The sequence below is a fragment of the Odocoileus virginianus genome, chromosome 7 (assembly GCF_023699985.2).
Source record: "Odocoileus virginianus isolate 20LAN1187 ecotype Illinois chromosome 7, Ovbor_1.2, whole genome shotgun sequence".
Classification (NCBI taxonomy): domain Eukaryota; kingdom Metazoa; phylum Chordata; class Mammalia; order Artiodactyla; family Cervidae; genus Odocoileus; species Odocoileus virginianus.
In genome coordinates this window covers 6,306,580-6,326,428 of record NC_069680.1, presented here as the reverse complement: position 1 = coordinate 6,326,428, position 19,849 = coordinate 6,306,580, and the positions used below count along the sequence as shown (strand labels likewise).

The following is a 19,849-nucleotide window of genomic DNA, read 5'->3' as shown; positions in this document are numbered from 1 at the left end:
TAGGTCAGGAAGGAGAAGGGGTTAGGACAAGCCATGGTGTCGTCTGTCGGATTTCACTAAGTTTTTTCCTCAAAGCAAACAAGCATTTCATAAGCATTTAGGAGTCAAATCCATCACAGTCAGAGAGTGCAGCCAGCCAGATTGACCCCCTGGGACAGGGAACCTGGGCCAGGCTCCATTCTCTGCTAGTTACCCTCCACTAGCCCCCTCCACAGGCATGGCTCCTAAGCTCCTCACCTCATGCTGAAAAGCCTGAGATCAGAGGCAGGGAAACTGGTAGCAGAGACAAGCCTCCAAGTACCTCCAGGCATCACACGGAGGTCAGCACTGGAATAACAAAATATCTCCTTGATTGGCCTTATTACAGCAAAGCTGGTTCTACGACGGGGACTCAAGAAGCCTGAGTAACATGGGAGGGGGTTGGAAGGTAAAGGACCTTTAGAGGCTACCAGTTTATACTAACCTGCTAGTTAAGGGCCTGAAGTCGAGTGAACCACATCTCTCTGAGTAACTGCTATGAATCCACATTCTCACTTACAGATGAGTAACTGGCCCAGCCAAGAACAAAGCTCTGGCCTCATTTCTGAGCTTCAGGACTCCTGCTCACAAACAGCTCCCCTGCTAGGCCTCAAGGGACAGACTGCAGAAAAGGAGGCAGGGAGGCTCTGTTTGATACCTAAGGTTCTGAGGCTATAACAAGTCTACCTCCCCACACTTTTCCTGCTCAAGGATGCTTCAGCCAAAAGACTGGAGGTTCCATGAAGACAAGACCAGACCAGGAGCATCCTTTTCATTACTACATACCTTGTGCCCACAACTATCCCAGCAATGGCTATCTCTGTAATGAGTGAATGGCTGACCCTCCAAGCAAATAAGAGTGGCCAGTAATTAATGTTGGATGAGAACCAAGTGTGCCCACCCATCACCTGGTAGACCCAGTACCAGGAAAGAACAACAGAACATCCTTTCTCCTAGATCCAGTGATCAGATCTCGCTGCAACACAAGAGTATTACTATGTTATGGATTTGATTCCTATGTATGGCAGAAAGCCTCAAAAGTTCTAAACGGTAGCCCATTTATTTCAGGTAATTACCTGAAAAGGATCTTACCTATCTCTGAGAATTTGTCATCAGTACCTTGGGTACTGACACCCTAGGGTACTCTGTAAGGTCAGTCTCAGTCTTCTGTATCCACACACCCAAGTAAGGGAGAGACAAGGAGGCTCGTGGTGCTAATTTCCACGTGACAAACGATCATAGAATCTAATTGCTGATCAACCTCCTAAGGGGCACACAACAAAAAGAACACACACTCTCAAGACTACCACCACCTGAGAGGGTAATTTGCATTAAAAAGGTCACCAGCACAGTTGATACATACATACCTCAGCTCTACTCTTCACTTCTGTGAGAAGTCAAGCAGCAAAATTAATGGATGGAGTTAATGCAACCCGACAATGGGTGGGAGCCATCATCCCAGGCAAAAGTGTTGTTTTTAGAAATTGGAAATTTAAGCAGCCATGGCCCAGCTGAATTTAGAAAACAGCATAAGCCAGGTACTAGGGAAGACTTGGAAGATGTTAGCCTCAAACTGAGAGACTCACACAAGACAGAATCCTTGCATTATCTGGGCACAGCATCATTCACAATGAACTATTTACAGAAGTCATAATGAGGACAGACATAGGATCGCAAACAAAAAGTGACAGGATTATGAAAGGTTTCTTTTCTTCCTTCTCTAATTCCAATATTTTTTGGTAAAATGGTTCAATTAAAAAAAAAAAAAGTGAATTTGTAACTAAAAAGTGACAACAATAATGAATGGAACAGGAAAGTTTCGGACTTTAAAAGAGTCTTCTTGATGCTGGTTCAACTAAGACAGAGAGTTTAAGGTCTGGCTGGGGCCTCAAGGAACCTGGTATACTCATTTCTCATCTAAGGTGAGATTAAGTTTGCCAGGGTCTGCTGTGGACAAGTTTGTACTCCAGTCTTTGTAGTATCTGTACTGGAGGGCAAATCAATCTTGAACCTTGGGACTGCAGTTGCAGGCTATCAGCCTACCCAATACCAGCTACAGACTTTGTAAAAAGACACCAGGGAAAAGAAGGTGTCACTAGGGAAAAGAGGGTACAGAACACATGGGCCAGCCCCAGTTAAAAACCAGAGAGACGGAGAAGTCAGATGTGGTGTGTGATGTGTTCAGTTGCTCAGTCATGTCTAACTCTTTGCAACCCTATGGACTGTAGCCCACCAGGCTCCTCTGTCCATGGGATTCTCCAGGTAAGGATACTGGAGAGGGTTGCCACACCCTCCTCCAGGGGATCTTCCTGACCCAGGGATCAAACCCCCGTCTCCTGTGGTTCCTGTATTGGCAGGCGGGTTCTTTACCACTCATTAGCACACCTGGGAAGCCCTCAGATGTGCAGCCAGCCCCTATTCAAGGGAATTAAGTCACTTAATGGCTTGAGAAGTAACCAAACGGAAAATATGCCAGAAAGCACCGTCTGCACCCATGATGTGAGAAAAAGGGGTTTGTGGTCAGGGGTAAAATGGGGAAGGAGAGAAGGTGAAGAAAAAAACCAAATATATATGACCAGAGAAGAGATACAGGCTTTCCTGGTGGCTCAGATGGTAAAGAATCTGCCTGAAATGCAGGAGACCCAGGTTTGATCCCTGGTGGGGAAGATTCCCTGGAGAAGGGAATGGCTACCCGCTCAGCATTCTTGCCTGGAGAATTCCATGGACAGAGGAGCCTGGTGGGCTACAGTCCATGGGATTGCAAAGAATCAGGTACAACTTAGTGACTAACACATACATAGAGAGAGATACAGGTGGCAGATAAGCATATAAAAAGATGCTCAACATCATGTGTCATTGGGGAATTACAAACTAAGATAACAATGAGATACCACTACCATCCGTTAGAATGGCTAAGATCCAAAAAACTGACACCATCAAATGCTGGAGAGGACACAGAATAAGAGAAATTCTTATTCATTGCTGACAGGAATGCAAAATGGTACAGCCACTTTGGAAGACAGTTTGGTAGTTCCTTGTAAAACTAAACATAGTCTTACCATGTGATCCAGCAATTTTACCCAAATGAGTTGAAAACTTATGTCCACAGAAAATTCACATATAAATGTTTATGGCAGTTTTATTCAAAATTGCCAAAATTGGAAGCAATTAAGATGTCCTTCAATAAGTGAGTGGATAAACTATGGTATATACATACAACGGGAATACTGTTCAGCGATAAAAAGAAATAAGCTATCAAATCACAAAAAGACATGAAGGACCCTTAAATGCATACTGCTTAGTGAAAGAGGTCAATCTGAAATGGCTATATGCTGTATGAATCCAACTACATGACATTTCAGTTCAGTTCAGTTCAGTTGTGTCTGACTCTTTGCGACCCCATGAACCGCAGCACACCAGACCTCCCTGTCCATCAGCAACTCCTGGAGTTTACACAAACTCATGTCCATTGAGTCAGTGATGCCATCCAACCATCTCATCCTCTGTCGTTCCCTTCTCCTCCTGCCCTCAATCTTTCCCAGCATCAGGGTCTTTTCAAATGAGTCAGCCCTTTGCATCAGGCAGCCAAAGTATTGGAGCTTCAGCTTCAGCATCAGTCCTTCCAATGAACACCCAGGACTGATCTTCTTTAGGATGGACTGGTTGGATCTCCTTGCAGTCCAAGGGACTCTCAAGAGTCTTCTCCAACACCACAGTTCAAAAGCATCAATTCTTCTGCACTCAGCTTTCTTTATAGTCCAACTCTCACACCATACATGACTACTGGAAAAACCATAGCCTTGACTAGATGGACCTTTGTTGGCAAAGTAATGTCTCTGCTTTTTAATATGCTATCTAGGTTGGTCATAACTTTCCTTCCAAGGAGTAAGCATCTTTTAATTTCATGGCTGTAATCACCATCTGCAGTGATTTTGGAGCCCCAAAAAATAAAGTCAGCCACTCTTTCCCCATCTATTTGCCATGAACTGATAGGACCAGATGCCATGATCTTAGTTTTCTGAATGTTGAGCTTTAAGCCAACTTTTTCACTCTCTTCTTTCACTTTCATCAAGAGGCTCTTTCGTTCTTCTTTACTTTCTTCCATAAGGGTGGTGTCATCTGCGTGTCTGAGGTTATTGATATTTCTCCTGGCAATCTTGATTCCAGCTTGTGTTTCTTCCAGCCCAGCATCTCTCACGATGTACTCTGCATATAAGTTAAATAAGCAGGGTGACAATATCCAGCCTTGATGTACTCCTTTTCCTATTTGGAACCAGTCTGTTGTTCCATGTCCAGTTCTAACTGTTGTTTCCGGACCTGCATACAGATTTCTTAAGAGGCAGCTCAGGTGGTCTGGTATTCCCATTTCTTTCAGAATTTTCCACAGTTTATTGTGATCCACACAGTCAGAGGCTTTGGCATAGTCAGTAAAGCAGAAATAGATGTTTTTCTGGAACTCTCTTGCTTTTTCAGAAAAGGTAAAACTAAAGAGGAAAACAATCACTGGTTGTCAGGGGTCTGGGAGGAGGGAAGAAGGGATAGAAAGGCAAAGCACAGGGCATCTGGGGGCAGTGAAGTTATTCTGTGTAAGATACTCTATGGGTGGATACAGGATACATATCTGTCAAAACCCACAGAACTATATAACAAAACGAATGAACCCTAATGGAAACTAGAGGGCATTAGCTAGTAATAATGTATCCATTATAACAAATATGCCACACTAACAAAAGCAATTTAGTAACAGGAAAATTATATGCAGAGGCAAGAAGGGGTATATGAAAACTCTTTAGACTGTTCAATTTTCTTTAAACCTAAAACTGTTTTAAAATATAAAGCCTAATAGTTAAAAATAAACATTACAGGGATTAAGATGTTTTAAAAAATGATATGACAGTTTGCATTGAATATAATGACAGAGGAAAAATATATCCTCTGCAGAGTGATAAGACAACTTCATTTCAGACCAAAAATCCTTCCCATGTTGACACTACAGACACTTCAGCTACAAGGTATGAGTCCTGGTTTTGAAGTGTCCCTCATTTCTATACCCGCTCCCCAGAAAGAATGATCAGAGAGTCCACACATTCTATGCAAGATATCCTCTGGGCTATTGGAATGCTAGGCACATCCCTGACCACATAGGAAGTGTGACCATGTGAAGCTGACATCCAAGTCAGAAGCATCAACTTTGTGTTCTTAAGAGTCCCAAACTTCTCTGGAAACCTACTAAAAATGGTCACAGTAAGGCTGCAGAAGCCTTGACTTAAATTTGACACAGGATCCTGTCACCTACCCCCTTGCCTTCCCTGGCAGGACTCTTTTGTTACAAAGTTGCTTCAATACCCAGGTCAACATTTCCCCTGCAAACACTTCCTGCTTACCTAGTCACACTCCATTAATCCAAGATACCTTTGAACTGAGATGCATGACAGTTAACAGTGGTCTGAGGGGGGACCTCCACCACACTCCCTGTACAGGTGGTGGAAGGAAAGGGTGAGGACTGCTGGAGCCAAACTGCCCGGGTTGATGGCCCAGCTCCAGCATTCCCTTGCTGGGTGGATAAGTTCTTTAACATCTCTGTGCTTCAGTTGCCTTGTAAAATAAGCTTAATAATACCTACCGCCCAGAGCCATTGTGAGGATTCAATGAGTTTATATAAAAAACTTAGAAGAGTGCCTTGCACACAGTAGGAGCTACAACTATCATTACATGGTTTAAGATTCTTGAAGCACTGAAGGCTACAGGATGAGGGGAGACAGCCGCAAAGCCTTAGAGTCAGGCAAAGCCGAAAGCTCCTCCTAGCCCTAATTCTCACTGTTGCCTCTTTCCCAGGGACTCTGCAACTCTTACCAAGTATATACATTGGGTGTTTCAAGGACAGGAGCTAAGTATGACTTCTCATTGACCACCACCACGACCCAAACACATCACCTTCTCCAGGGTTCTGCCTGTTGTTCTTGTTGTTCAGTCGCTCAGTTGTGTCCAACTCTTTTGTGACCCCATGGACTGTAGCCCACCAGGCTCCTCTGTCCATGGGATTTCCCAGGCAAGAATACTGGAGTGGGTTGCTATTTCCTTCTCCAGGGGATCTTCCCGACCCAGGAATGGAACCCACGTCTCCTGCATTGGCAGGTGGATTCTTTACCACTTGAGCCACCTGGGGAAGTCCATCCTGCCATTGTTGGGACTCAATGCAGCTGCTGGGAGTGTGCCACACAGCCTGGTGCTCTGTGGAGAGCCTAGCAGGCAGGTCAGCAAGCTGCAAAGAGATGTGCAGGGGTGTGCAGCCCACTCCCAGAGGGCGCAGGTCAGTGAGGACAAGACCTCTCCACACACATCTTAGGATCAGACAGCACAACAGAACTACTGAAAATAGGAAATGTAGCTGACTGGGAGACCCCAGAGGCAGGACAGAGGAATGAATTTAGGAGCCAAAGACCAGAGTCCTGAGTCAGGATCTCTGAATCAGAATACTGGGCAAGGGAGATGCTGGCAAATCCAGACCCAGAACACGGCAGGTGTGAGGACCAGTATACTTGGGAAAAACTGCGGCATGGAAGATGGGAGTCGAAAAGCATGTGCTAGCAGAGAAGAATGCTGGGACTTCGAGATCTGATCACGTCAAACCCATAAGGGCTTCCAAGTTTCTTCCCCTCTCCCTGAAGGAAGAGGAGACTTCCCAATGCTGACCAACTTGGTGCCACACCAGCCTGGCAGTCACCCCAGATTAATCAGGTCTCTCGACTGTTCAGTCAGTTTGACTGGGCCAGCTCAAGGAATCTTTTCCCAACTGCCCTCTTACTGAAGGACTCCTTGAACTGGAAAATTTAGAAACTTATACCATGAAGGAAGAAAGAATCCATGTTACAAATGAAATGCTTTACGGAGGATAAAGCCACACACCCACACAGATCTGCTAGGAACCCCATAATGCCTCAGGTCTTCTGTGGTTACAAAAGAAAATTACAAAAGGAATTCTCAAAGTTTCAAAATTCAAGATCTGGGGCCTGAAACCCAGACCAGAGCAGTGGTTTCTGCCTCAGGGAGAGTTCTATTCCTACTGCTGGCCCTTCTGCCCATTCCTGGGCCAAGATCAAGGACACCCCATTCTCTCCAGGTAGCCCAGGTCCCCTGCCCTTAGCAGAGAACATCACAATTTCACATGGTCATACTGAAAAACTAACCACCTCTGAGATGAAAGACAGAGAGAGGAACCAAAGTGTCAGCAAGGCCTGCCTTCCAGTGAACCTGCAAAGGATTTCCTCAGCCTCCTGTGCCCAGCCAGGGAGAGGGCCTGCCATCTGTGGATGTCTAGAGAGGCAATCCAGTTGTCAGCCTCTGGAGAGCCCTGGGAAGAAAGCAAAGGCCAACTAGTAGAGGGCCCGCACTCCCAGAACAGGTATGTTATGGCAACGGGCAGGATCTCCACTGGAAACCCCAGGGGATGAAATGGCATGTTAAAAAGTTCCTGCCAACCAAGCTCTGAGAGAGGAAAATGAGCATTTCCCAACTGCAGGAGACCAAGGCCATGCAAAACAACAAGTGGAAAAGTTAATCTGTATCCAGTGTTTTAATAAATAATTCATTCGGTGCAGAGCCCAGATGAGAGAAACCCAAAGGGAAGAGAAGGTTGTCCACCAGCCCAGCAGAGGCAGCCACGGGGAGCCAGTTAGCAGCAGCTCCAGGCCCCTGGGGTGAGAGAACACCTCTCCACTCCATGACACATCTGCCAAGAAGCCAGGGTCTGTGGGGCAGAGCCCAGATCAACCGTGGAGGTAGAGTTGCGGTGTGGGCTCTGCCCTCTGGAGCTGCCAGCCTGCAAGCCAACACCACACAAAGGCTGGCTTTGGAACCAGCCCGGCATGAACAGCAGATGACCTGCCCAGTGGAATCCCACCAGGGAAGTCTGCCTGAGATCACAAACACCCTGAAACTAGCCAGACTCCTGCGCCTCAGTCAGACCCCCTGTAGCCTGGGTCCTGTTGGGACTGATGGCAGGACCAGGGACAGCCAGAAATCCCCACGGAGAGGGGTGCTGAAGCCACTTATTCCACAGCCCTGCAACGCCCCACATTCCAGCCAGCAGCTGCCCGGCCACAAAGAGAAGAGCCAGAGCTGCAGGCTTCTGACAGGCATTTGGCAGCTGAAGCTCAGCTGTCTCACGCCTCTCAAGTGGGGGGTGGGGGGGTGGGGTGGGGTGACCAGGACAGTCTTGGCCACTGAAATCAGCTGGGGGTGGCCTTAGGGTTCCTAGAGAAGCACGCCCATCTCCCATGCAGCTGCCCCGAGGTGGAACTTGTTCCATCTCTCCAACTTTAGAAATAGCCTCTTAAGAACCTTTTAATTCAAACAAGTGCTCTCTTGTCCTGTTTCTTTAGTGAATGTGAACAGGGAAAGAACTTGGATGGAACTGGCCAACCCAGGACTCATCCAATCAGCTTGCTGTTCACCCCTCTCAGGGCTACCAGGGTGGGGCTCCCCTCCTGCTCGCCAAAGAAAGTCTGCCAGGAGCAAGAAGAAACCCAGGGGACACCTGGGCTTCTTCATGTCCTGTTCCTGTCCTCCATAAGCTATAAGGATAATGTAAGACCTTAATGGGAAGAGGTACACAGTAGGCATTTAATAAATGCTGTTGGCTGATTAAAATGGAAAAGTAATACAGGACAATAGCTAAGAACACAGGCTTTGGGGTTGCTAGAACTGACTGCTAATTTACCACCTGTGCAATAAGTTCTCTAAGTGTAAATTACTGTATCCATGAGCAAGAAGTGATAAGAATTCCTTATGTCATATAATTACTATAAGGATAATATAAAGAGCTCAGTGCTACTCTAGAATATAGTCAAAATAAAAAGAAAAAAAAAGTTTGCTTATATTATTACCTTAAAGACAAACAATGCCCTGTCCATATTCCTTCCTCCCCAATTAGGAGAGAACACACAGAACATTTTATTTTTTACTTTTTACACTTTTTTAAAAAATTGAAGTACAGTTGATTCGTATTGTTGTGTTAGTTTCTGGTGGACAGCAAAGTGATTCAGTCATACACATACATTCTTTTTCATTATGGTTTATTACAGGATATTGAATATAGTTCCCTGAGCTATACAGCGGGACCTTGTTACACAGAACATTTTGGATGTCGGGAGACGCTGCTGCTGACAGGTCAGGAGACAATAACTTGCTGTGTGGCCTTTGGTATGCTGCTGTACTTTCTCAATTGCACAATTAAGAGAGATGGACTAAATCAGTGTTTCCCATTTGTCTGTGACTAAATAATACTGACTCATACTTTAAAAAAAAAAATTCTCTTCTCAATTGTCTTTCAACTTTTCTAATCGTTTCTATGGCCAGGTTCTATTTGGTGTTAGTGTGTCTTTTAAATACTTCACTCATACTTACTAATCTCTTGGACAGAGAAAGCTGACCTCAGGCTTAGAATCTTCTCTGACAGGCCAGAATTGAGCTAGAGTTTAATAACATTGCTTTGTTATCACTATGTTTACTTTAATAAGTACCTTTAAATTACAGCAAGTGATAATGGTTTCCCATATATGGTAATGATTTAACTTGGTTTTTTTTTTTTTGGCCACAGCATGTGAGAACTTTCCCCAACCAGGGACTGAACCCATGTCCCCTGCTGTTCTAATCACTAGACCACCAAGGTGATTTAACTTGTAAAAAGATATCAGTTTTTTGAAAGGAGATTAATTTAAAAAGAATATAAAGTAGGTAATATACTATAGGTGACAAAAATTATGAAGGCAGCAGTAAAAATTTTGGAAATACTGGGCTAGAAGATTTTGAAACCTCTTCTTAGTTCCCAAAGTGAATGTTTGTGCCCAAGAGTGTCAGACTGCAGATCTCCCCCAGTCCCTTCCTACGAGGTTCCTCTCCAACTTCACTTCCTCCCTGGAGCTTCTTCCAATCCAGCAGCCCAACTACAAGTCGCTTGCTCCACTGTGCTCCCAGATCATGTTTCACATCATGGATCATAGCATTTATTTACTCAGTGTCTTTATATTTATCCTCCCTCTATAGCATGTACTCCTTGAGACAGGAATTTTGCCTTGGCATATTATCCTCAAGACATCTTATCCCTAAAGACATCTGTGTCCAGTACAAAACAGAACTTCAGCACTTGATGAATGCTGAATAAATGAACCGAGGCTTCTGTCCTTTTTTTCACTGAATGAGCAGTCAAAAGACAGTGTAAGAAGACTGTTGCCAGAAATTCACTTGTTATAATTCCAATTCAACACTTCTTAGCACTTAAGCTGGGTGAGAGAACACTCACCTTTCTGACCTCAGTTTCAAGCACTAAATTAAATGAGAATTCATGAACCAGTTTTAAAGAGGGCTCGCCACATGAAATGTTTGGAAAAGCTAACTTTTCTTCAAGAAACTTATCAGGATCAAAAAGAGACCAGTCACACCAGTACAAGACCAATTACAAAGGTACTTTTGACTTCTGCAACATAGACCAGAACTCAGTAAACATCCAAGAACGTTCCTCCCATGTCCTTCCAGTGACAGGTTTCAATACCAGAAAATCCTAGGCTTGAATGGTGAGATAAAAGTCCAAAGGGAGGTCTCACCATTGTCATGAATGACATCTGAATATCAAAGTGTTTTATCACATAGAAATGACACACATATACAGGGATACTGCGAAACACAGAAAGGCCCTTTTTCAAATTCAGAGGTTGCCTTTCTTGAAACATAGAACCTTCTCAATGTTCTTCATGCCAACTGGGCCTTGGACTCATATCTCAGTGGCGGGTAGACTGTAAGATCTTTAGGTCACATAGAAAAGAGTATTTTTTTTTTTTTTAGAAAAGAGTATTTTTTTAACTGGAATAAATCTGTCAACAAAAAGGTTTTAAAATTCAGAGGTTGCCTTTCTTGAAACACAGAACCTTCTCAAATGTTCTTCATGCCAACTGGGCCTTGGACTCATATCTCAGTGGCGGGTAGACTATAAGAATCTTTAGGTCACATAGAAAAGAGTTTTTTTAACTGGAATAAATCTGTCAACAAAAAGGTACAGGCTAGCGGCACTAAATATCCTCTGCAGGTTCTTATTAAAAATATAAATTAAAGTCCAGCACAGTCCGTTTACTCCCGCATCTGTTTGCTATTCTATCTCCATTATTAATAATGTAATGCAGGGTCTTGATTCAAGCAAGATTAATTCCCTGTTCCCAAAGCCTTCTGCTGACACTGCAATGGATATGTCTGGAAGGCTATAAAGGGCAGGCCCAGGCATTGCTCCCAACACGTGATCAATGAGGAGACAGAGCCTGGGCCTCCGAGCTTAACAAGAGTGAAGAGGAAGTTGAGTTGGACCTTTGATCAGAGAGGTGGTTTAGCCCAGTGGTTAAGAGCTCAAACTTTGAACAGCTCAAGTCAATCCTAGCTCTTTTACAGCCTAGATGTGTGACTTTTGACGATTCATTTAACCCCTCCAGGGGCTCAGCTTCCTCAGTACCAAACAGAGATAACAAAAAGACCTGATAAGATTGTAAAGCATTTGACACAATGATATGAAACACAGTAAGAACTAAAACAAAGGAAAAAAAAAAAAAGAATATTATCATCTTCTTCGAATCAGCCTCTTATGCTGAGGCAGGGCAGGAAGAGCGTGGCTACTCTTTCAATTTGCACACGCTAAGCAGCCACCACCAAGATACCAAAAAGATGGCAATAAAAGATAATATGCAAAGCAAAAAATAGGAAAAGATATAATAGAAATTGGCTCTTGCTTAACCATGCTAACAAGGGGGAGGGAAAACTACATTAAAATTGAAGAACCCTTCTCTCAAAAGAATATAGATGAAAAAATTTTTCATTATACATTATTTTAAAATTATTAGAGAACATGATACAATTGTTTAAGAGGCATTAAGAGCAGGGACTCTGGAGCCAGACTGCCTGTGTTAGAATCCTGGTTACAGCACTTCCAATCTGTGTGACCTTAAGCAAATTATAGAATCTCTTTGTGTCTTAGCTTCCTCAACAGTAAAGTGGGGCAAATATTAGTACCTACCAGTATTTTAGGGTTGTGGTGAAAATTAGTTAATACATATACATATAAAGTGATTAGAAGAGTACTTGGCTCATATTAATGATTAATGCTTAACAACTGTTAGGTTTTATTATTTTGTTGCTATTTTTTTCAGCTGACAATGTTTAACTTAATATTAAAATGTATTTAAATTCAGTGATTAGACAGGGAAGTAGGGGAGGCAGGTAGGATTGAGAAGTGTCACAGGGCAGCAAACGGAAGATAGACTAGGATAAAAAATGTACTGCAACTGATCTGAGCACAGATAACTGGAGGTAAAAAGGAAGTAGGTAAGATCCACAGAGGAACAGAGATGTACATATTCATGATAAACCAAGTAGAATAAAATCTTAATGGTAGAATCCAGGTAGTGGTATAGGAGTGTTCATTGTAAAACTCTTTCAACTTTGCTTCTTTTAAAATTTTTATAATAATCTAAAGGGGGGGGAAAGGAAGTAGACCTAGAGGAATCAACTCAACTTCTGGGTCACAGCTGTGCTGCTTGTCCTCTGAGCTCAAACATCACAACAAGCTTGGAGAAACCTAATAGTTTTTGGAATTCTCTCTCATCATCAATACTTTCCTGCACCAGATGAGTAGAGCTCCGGTCCTGATCTGGACCACCTTGGCACAAATAGCTACAGGCAGAGGGTAGAAACCCAGATGTTCCACGTGAGAAATGCCAAATTCAAGGGACTGTGACGTGATCCTCCCTGCTCAGGAAAAATCTTGCTAAGGAAATTAAAATAGAGGAAGTCTTGTGCAGGCTTCGGAAGCAGGAGGGCGGACCTTTGACCTGCTTCTGATTTGCCTGGACACTGCCCAGGTTCCAAGCCATCAGTCAGGCGGCACTTTAGGCAAGAAAGGGAGTGGGTCTCGGATCTTGTAAGCCCCTAAAGCCCTAGCAGCCCCCTGTGGTCTAAGAAGTCTTGTGACTCACAAGGTGAAACAAACACCACTGTATAAGTTAAATCAGAGCTGCCTTTTTGCACGCAAACTGATGATGATATCAGTTTGGGGCCTGGGATTGTAAACGGGAGCCCCCAAAACTGCAATATGAAGTCTCACCCGTGGGATGGATGCACTGCTCAGTACCCTTTCCCAACTGGGACTCCAGATTGCTATCATTTGGGACTTTCCAGCACTATTCAAGTCTGGATGTAGGTGTCAGCTCAATTTGGTGATGTACACGCTGTTACTTCTCTCTATTGTTTCTATTTCTTTTCCTTCTAATGACTGTATATTGAAATTAAGTTAATCTATTAAAAATTGAAATTATGTATGTAATGAGTGGTTTCTTTTGTTAATGAATCCTTCAAAACTAACTTTTGGCAAAACAAAATTCAGAAATAAGGCTCAAAGCTAAGGAAGAAGGACATAGAAGGCAAGAGTATACACTCACTCATGGACTCTGTTGTCACCATAGAGATCGCTCAGGCCAAAGCTGATGTAGTGCCAGTGCTCAGGGATGTTAGCAGAGGGGCTCCCCACATTCCTGTACATGCTAACATAGTCCAAGGGGTCTGGGCCACCCAACCTGCAAAAGACAAAACACAGGGATGTCAGTGTAAACCTGAAAGCAGACAATGTGAAGCTAAAGGGCTCTGCCTTACAAACCTACAGGCCCCATCCTGTACGAATCTGGGGTAAAAGAATTAAAGGGAGGGCCACACCTCTCTAGGATAAGACCAAAGGATGGACAGCTGGAGGTAGCCCAGCTCTACAAGCACAAGAGGCTCCCTTCTCCTATCTCAGGTGGAACCTCTTTTAGAAATAAAACAGACAGATTGCTCTCTTTGACTTCCTTCTGTTTCAAGTTACCAACCCCAAGTGGGATTGGCAGGGATTATCTCTCTTCCATGGAGCCTGTAAATATGCCAAGTTTCAAGGCAAGAAGTGCATCAGTCAATCAATGGGCCTCTGTTGAAAGACCATCCTGAGCATCCCCAATGGGCATTGTTACTGGAAGCAGAGGCTCGGCTCCACTCCTGCTTCTTAGACAGCTAATTCCTGAAAGACTATATTGTGCCCTATGTTAATTATAGTTTGTTCTAAACAGACCCAATGCCTCCAGACCCCAGCCTGAACACCCCAGACCAAAGCTGGTCTTTTATCATGCAAGTGACAAAGGCCAAACTTAGGCTAGCTTAGCTCTGAACACAGACCTGCAGCAGGAGCCCAGCTGAGCCCTGTGAGGTCTTGCAACTGCAAGATGATCCTGGGAGACAGCTGCCTGAAAGGTAGAGCTGGAACATTAAATGATTCAGGGCCTCTGAGGACCACATTAGACTTCCCCATAATTCCAACAGAGAGGCAGCTGAGGAAGAGATTCAGTCATTAGCTCACTCTGAGGATTTAATTCAAGAAGGTGTCCCTTTAGCAGAGTAATTAGTTACCTTTTTAAAAGAATCCTGCTTTTCTTCAGAATGGAGAGGGAAACGTGGTAGACTCGAGAGACAGACTAAATGGAAACCATTAGCACAAAGAAGTCTGCATTTAGCCCCCAAACCCTGTACTTGAGCTGCCTCGGACATTGGACTGTTCCACAGACTGCAAAAACTTTGCCTGCCCCTGGGACAAGGATGGGGTACACTTGGCATTGGGGATTATATGCTGAAAGAACACAACCAACCAAATAAAAGATGTTACACATATGTGATTCCAGCAAACATGCCAGTACCACACAATGCAAACACCATTTAAAACCAGTAGGTTTGGTTTCACCCTCTTTTGCCAGGACATTATTTGCCTTTGCAGAAGTCCTTATTCTCTGCTGGGAAATGCTAAGTTATTTATAGGACTTGCAAGAAAGTCGCTACAAATAGCTTAGAATCTCAACGGAGTGGATTAGGAAAAGGGATAAATCTCCATGGCTTTCCTTAACTCTGCTTTTGCCAAGTTAGTCACTCAGTCATGTCTGACTCTATGCAACCCCATGGAATGTAGCCTACCAGGCTCCTCTGTCCATGGAGTTCTCCAGGCACAAATACTGGAGTGAGTGGGTAAATCATTCGACTAATTCCACAATCATTTGGATTTAGAAAAGTCTGTTGGGGAAAAGAAGAAAGAAAGGGTAGCTACCCCTGCAAGAACCTCATGATAACAGCAGAGCCTTGGAACAGGTGGAAATGATTACAGGCTCCATATCTGCTCTAGTCTCCCTGATGCCAGGTCCCAGTCCTGCCCGTCCTTCAGCCTAGGTCCATCCAGCAACAAGGGGCAAAACTGTCTCCACTCTTCCATGCTCCCCATCTACCATACCCCTGACAGCCCTGGCCAAGTCTCCCAAAGGGCATTTCATCAAAGAGAGGGGCTTTACCTTAAAACTCCATCTGCAGAAAAGGACCGAGAGTCAAATAAATTAGCCTTTTCTCTATAAGTACATGGTGTTCTGTTCTACTCACTTGGAGACCGGATAGGAAGCAGATGAGTACGTGGAAAATCATCATATTTTGCACTTAGCAAAAGATGTTATCCCAGGACCCAGATCATCCCTCAGTGTAAGTCCCTGAACACCCAACTTCACAGGGAAGTTGCCAGGGTGACCCAGGGCACTGGCTCTACTTCAGCTCCCTGACCAGTAAAGCCTCAGCTTTCAGCCACAATATCCCAGTTGGCTAGGGACTACTAGTCAAGAGAATCATCCTTCTGTCACAAGAAAAAAGAATCTCAAGATACCCTGGGCCACAGCCAAACTGAGGCAGCCTCAGTCAGTCATCCTGCTATGAAAACTGAAGAGGGCTTATAGGATCCCAAATGTGAAGGTTTATCAGTGAACCACTTTCAGGATCTTAATTATGCAACCCCTTCAGAAGCTTCGGAAGAACCAATCCCTGAGCTGTTCCTTCTCATTTATTTCTGCATCCAGGCAGCATTTCTAATTTCACAAAGTGCTATACAATCATTTTTATTCATCATTAGATGTTGGCCCATCTTTTAAGATAAGTCCTGACCTGGCTAACAAACTTGCAACAAGAGGGGAAAAAAGGTTCACAGGGAGATGGAGGAAAAAGCAGATTCCCAAACCAGTCTTAGTCCTTTGCATGTGTTCATTACCTTTTTCTTTTTTGCCACACCTCATGGTTTGTGGAACTTCCCCAACCAGGAATCGAACCCATGCCCCCTGCAGTGGAAGAACAGAGTCTTAGCCACTGGACCACCAGGGAAGCCAGTGTTCAGTATTTTTTACAACTCTATCCTTCATGTCCACTTGGGTGACATAATAACAGTGGCCCAAGTCTGAGAGGGGATTTCTCCTTATACTCAAACAAGGCCTGAACAAACAGCATGGCAGAGGCAGGTCCCCCTTTTCTCACGAAGTATGCCAATAGAGTCCTTCACTGAACATATTTAAATATAGTGGTACAAACCAACAAAGACCTACTGTATAGCACATGGAATTCTGCTCAATGTTACATGGCAGTCTGGAGGGGAGGGGAATTTGGGGGAGAATAGCTATATGTGTATGTAAGGCTGAGTCCCTTCGCTGTTCACCTAACACTATCACAAACATTGTTAATTGGCTATACCCCAATACAAGATAAAAAGTTTACATACTGAAAGGAATTATACCAGATGGTAATAACTCAAGAAAAAGAAGTAAATGGTAAAAGAATGACAAAACTGAAATAAAATTGCCATAATTTGTAGATGAAAATAAATAAAAAGTTTAAAATGGGTGATTAAGTTATCAAGAGCTGTTTTTTACTCAAAAGACCTCTTCAAAAACTCCTCTCAACCAAAGAACATCGTGCCTGCCAGAGAGAACTGTACTGCTGGCCACACCTCCTCCTGGCTACCAGATAGAGGCAGGCTGCTCCTGCCGCTCTCCCCACGGAGCAGGTGGCTGCCTCCCAGGCCCTTCACACTGTCAGCCTCTTCACATCCTCCTACAGACAAAGGGAGCTGGCCTCAGCCCTAGAAAGCCCAGCTCCTGCCATTTCCAGGAGAAGTAAGTGGTTGCCAGGGAGGGAAAAGACTCAGTCCTAAAGGAAGGTAACCAGTAAAGACATCCACTGGACTCATTCCCCCTTCGGGGGTACCTCCCCTTTGGCCACACCCCAAGTGGCTGCCTTGAAGTCTTTCAGGAGATAATGAAGGGGTTCATCTAATACAGTGCCTGCATGAAAGTGGTTTTGTACAGATTCAACTAGTTTCTCAGTTAACTTTTAGTTCAGAAAGACCATGAAGAAGAGTCCCCATAATAGAGGTGGCAGAAGAAACAGGTTGCAAAAAGAATGGGAAACTAGAAAAGACCATTCCTTCCCCAGGGGCAGTCCATGTGTACAAAGGTCTGATCTTAACAGAGTTACTTGGGGGTTACTCTCAGCTTCCCTGAGAAACCGTTGCCTACATCTGGGCGCTCCAGACCACAAAGTTTTTCTTAATATCTCACTAAAGGATCCTCCCGTGTCCAAGTTCCGGATCTTCATCGTTTACTGTAGCCTCCTTCAATCCTGAGCCAAACCATGGATCTCCCTGACCCAGCCTGCCCCTGTTCTAGCCAGTGACCTAGAGCAAAGCAGCCGCGGAGCCAGAGAAAACTCTGCATAGAGTAAGAGAACTGTGCAGAGTAAGCAGAAAGTTGATGGGGAGAAGCGGCTCCATCAAACTTCAAACGCAGAAGCACTGCAAATGATACGAATGTCTGAGCTCATCCGGAAGGTATCAAAAAGAGAACTCCCCCTCATCCCTTCACAAGCTCAACGCTCACATCCTAACCCACAGACCCACACCCGCCCCTACCCGTGCAGTCCCGTGCCCTCCGAGCTCCTCCGGCCGCGCGGCTCCAAAGCCTTCTCAGATGCTCCTCAGGCCCCGCCTCGCCTCCCCCATCTCACTTCAGCCGCCCCCCCTCGGCTTCCCCGCGCCCACTTATGACCCTCTCCAGGCGCCCCCTCCTTTCACCACGTTTACAGTTCCCTCTCTCCGACCGTCGCCCCCTCAGCTTCTACTGACACCCCCAATTCACTCCATTCTTCTAATGCCAGTTAACCTTTCATCCTCCCCTCCCTTGCTAACCCTTCGCTACCCACAGGCTTCGTTAACCCCTTTGTCCCCATTTCTAACTTGAGCCTTAACTTCTTCCCTCGCAGCAGGAAGCCCTCTTCCAAGTGCTTTAACCATTCTCCTTTCCCCTACAATTCCCTGGCAAATTACTTCCCCCCTGGCGCTTTAACCCTTCTCAGCCCGTCCCTGTCGGTCTCCGCGCGGCCCAAGACGTACCAGTACTTGACGATAGCGGTAACCTGGAGCGGGTTCGGCTGGTCTGGGTACAGGCGGCGGCACTCTCCGTAGATGGCGTGCAGTCCTGGGGGGAAGAGCGAGGCGAAGGCCGGAGGGGCAGTAGGGCCAGGGGCCGGGGGCGCGGTGGGGCCGGGGGCGCCACTAGGCCGCAACTCCGCCATCGGGGTGCTTAGGGTGCTGGGGGGACCGGGGAGGGCAGACGAGGGGGAGGGTACTGACGCGCCAGCAGGCGAACTCCTTGGGTGCGACTCCCGGAGGCGAAGGGGGCTGCAGCGAGGTCTAGGCTCCGCGCCTGCGCAAGGCGCACTGTCCGCCCAGGCCGTCGCCGCGGTGGAGACGGCCAGAGGGTGCCTCGGGGGCCGCGGGGCGCTCAGGGGGCGGGGTGCTGGCGCGCCCTATTCCGGTTCCATTGGCTAATGTCTGTGCCAGTCACAGGTAGGGAAGGCGTGACTTGACAATAGGTCCCTCCTCCCTCTCCCAGAGTTGTGAGGGTGTTCCAAGGCTCTTCGCTTCCCCCTAGCGTTAGGAGGAGCCCAGGATTAAATAGAGATACTGGGACATCCTCCGAGGTGCTAGGGACCCAAGAAAGCTCCGGGAAGTGCGCCGACAAAAAGCATGTCACTGTTATGCTAACACGGTGCTCAGAAGGATTTATTTAATTTCAGAAGGATTTAAACATAAATGTGACAATGGATTACTTCCTTTGTCCATGTAGCATTAGCTTCGTCCTTGTAGCATTAAAAACGGAATTTTTTAGTTTCTAAGGCACCGAGTTGGAAATTATTTTCCTGCCTGCAATAACTTTACTTATAATAATGTCTTCCACTCAATAATCTTGAAGAAATTTCAAGAGAAAGGGATAGAAGAGAGTCCTGACTACTAGCTATTAACTAAAGGTCCCCACAACATGAAGGGAAAGAGAAAATAATTTATCAGAGAAAAATGCACTGGGCTCCTTAGAATGCAGTAACACATAACCTCTCTTCAGTTCCATTTTCTCATTCATCAGTGTCATTTCTAGCTCCCCATGAAAATTAAAGATATACTAGAGCAGTTCCTGGGCTTCCCTCACAGCTCAGTCGGTAAAGAATCTGCCTGCAGTGCAGGAGACCTGGGTTCTATCCCTGGGTCGGGAAGATCCCGTCGAGAAGGAAATGGCAACCCACTCCAGTATTCTTGCCTGGAGAATCCCATGGACAGAGGATCCTGGCAGGCTACAAATCCATGGGGTCACAAGAGTTGGACACGAATTAGCGACTAGAGAGAGAGAGAACAGTTACTGAAGCTATTAGATGAACGATGTTTTAATGACCAAAAGATCATCTATACAAGTAGTTCCAAATGTCAGCCTTCAGACCAATACTAGTATGTTGCCAAGTTTACACCTTTCCAGGAAAAAAATGAGAAAATCAACAAAAAATATTTTGTTGATTATTTCCTGTACTTTGGCCACCTGATGTTAAGAACTGACTGATTGGGAAAGACCCTGATGCTGGGAAAGATTGAAGGCGGGAG

General features: G+C 45.2%; 1 protein-coding gene across 2 annotated transcripts in view; it reads right to left on the bottom strand.

Moving 5' to 3' along the window:
* Positions 1-18,707, bottom strand: part of SUFU (SUFU negative regulator of hedgehog signaling) — a 106,024-nt gene extending 87,317 nt beyond the window's left edge. The window contains exons 1-2 of one of the 2 annotated variants that reach the window (XM_020897881.2): positions 18,314-18,707; positions 13,491-13,625 (exon numbers count right to left, since the gene is read on the bottom strand). In XM_020897881.2, coding sequence (XP_020753540.1) covers positions 13,491-13,625; positions 18,314-18,495 — 317 coding nt within the window. In that variant the 5' untranslated portion in view covers positions 18,496-18,707. The remainder of the gene's footprint in view (positions 1-13,490; positions 13,626-18,313) is intronic. The other variant, XM_020897880.2, reaches the window with a different exon arrangement.
* Between the last annotated feature and the right edge of the window lie 1,142 nt (positions 18,708-19,849).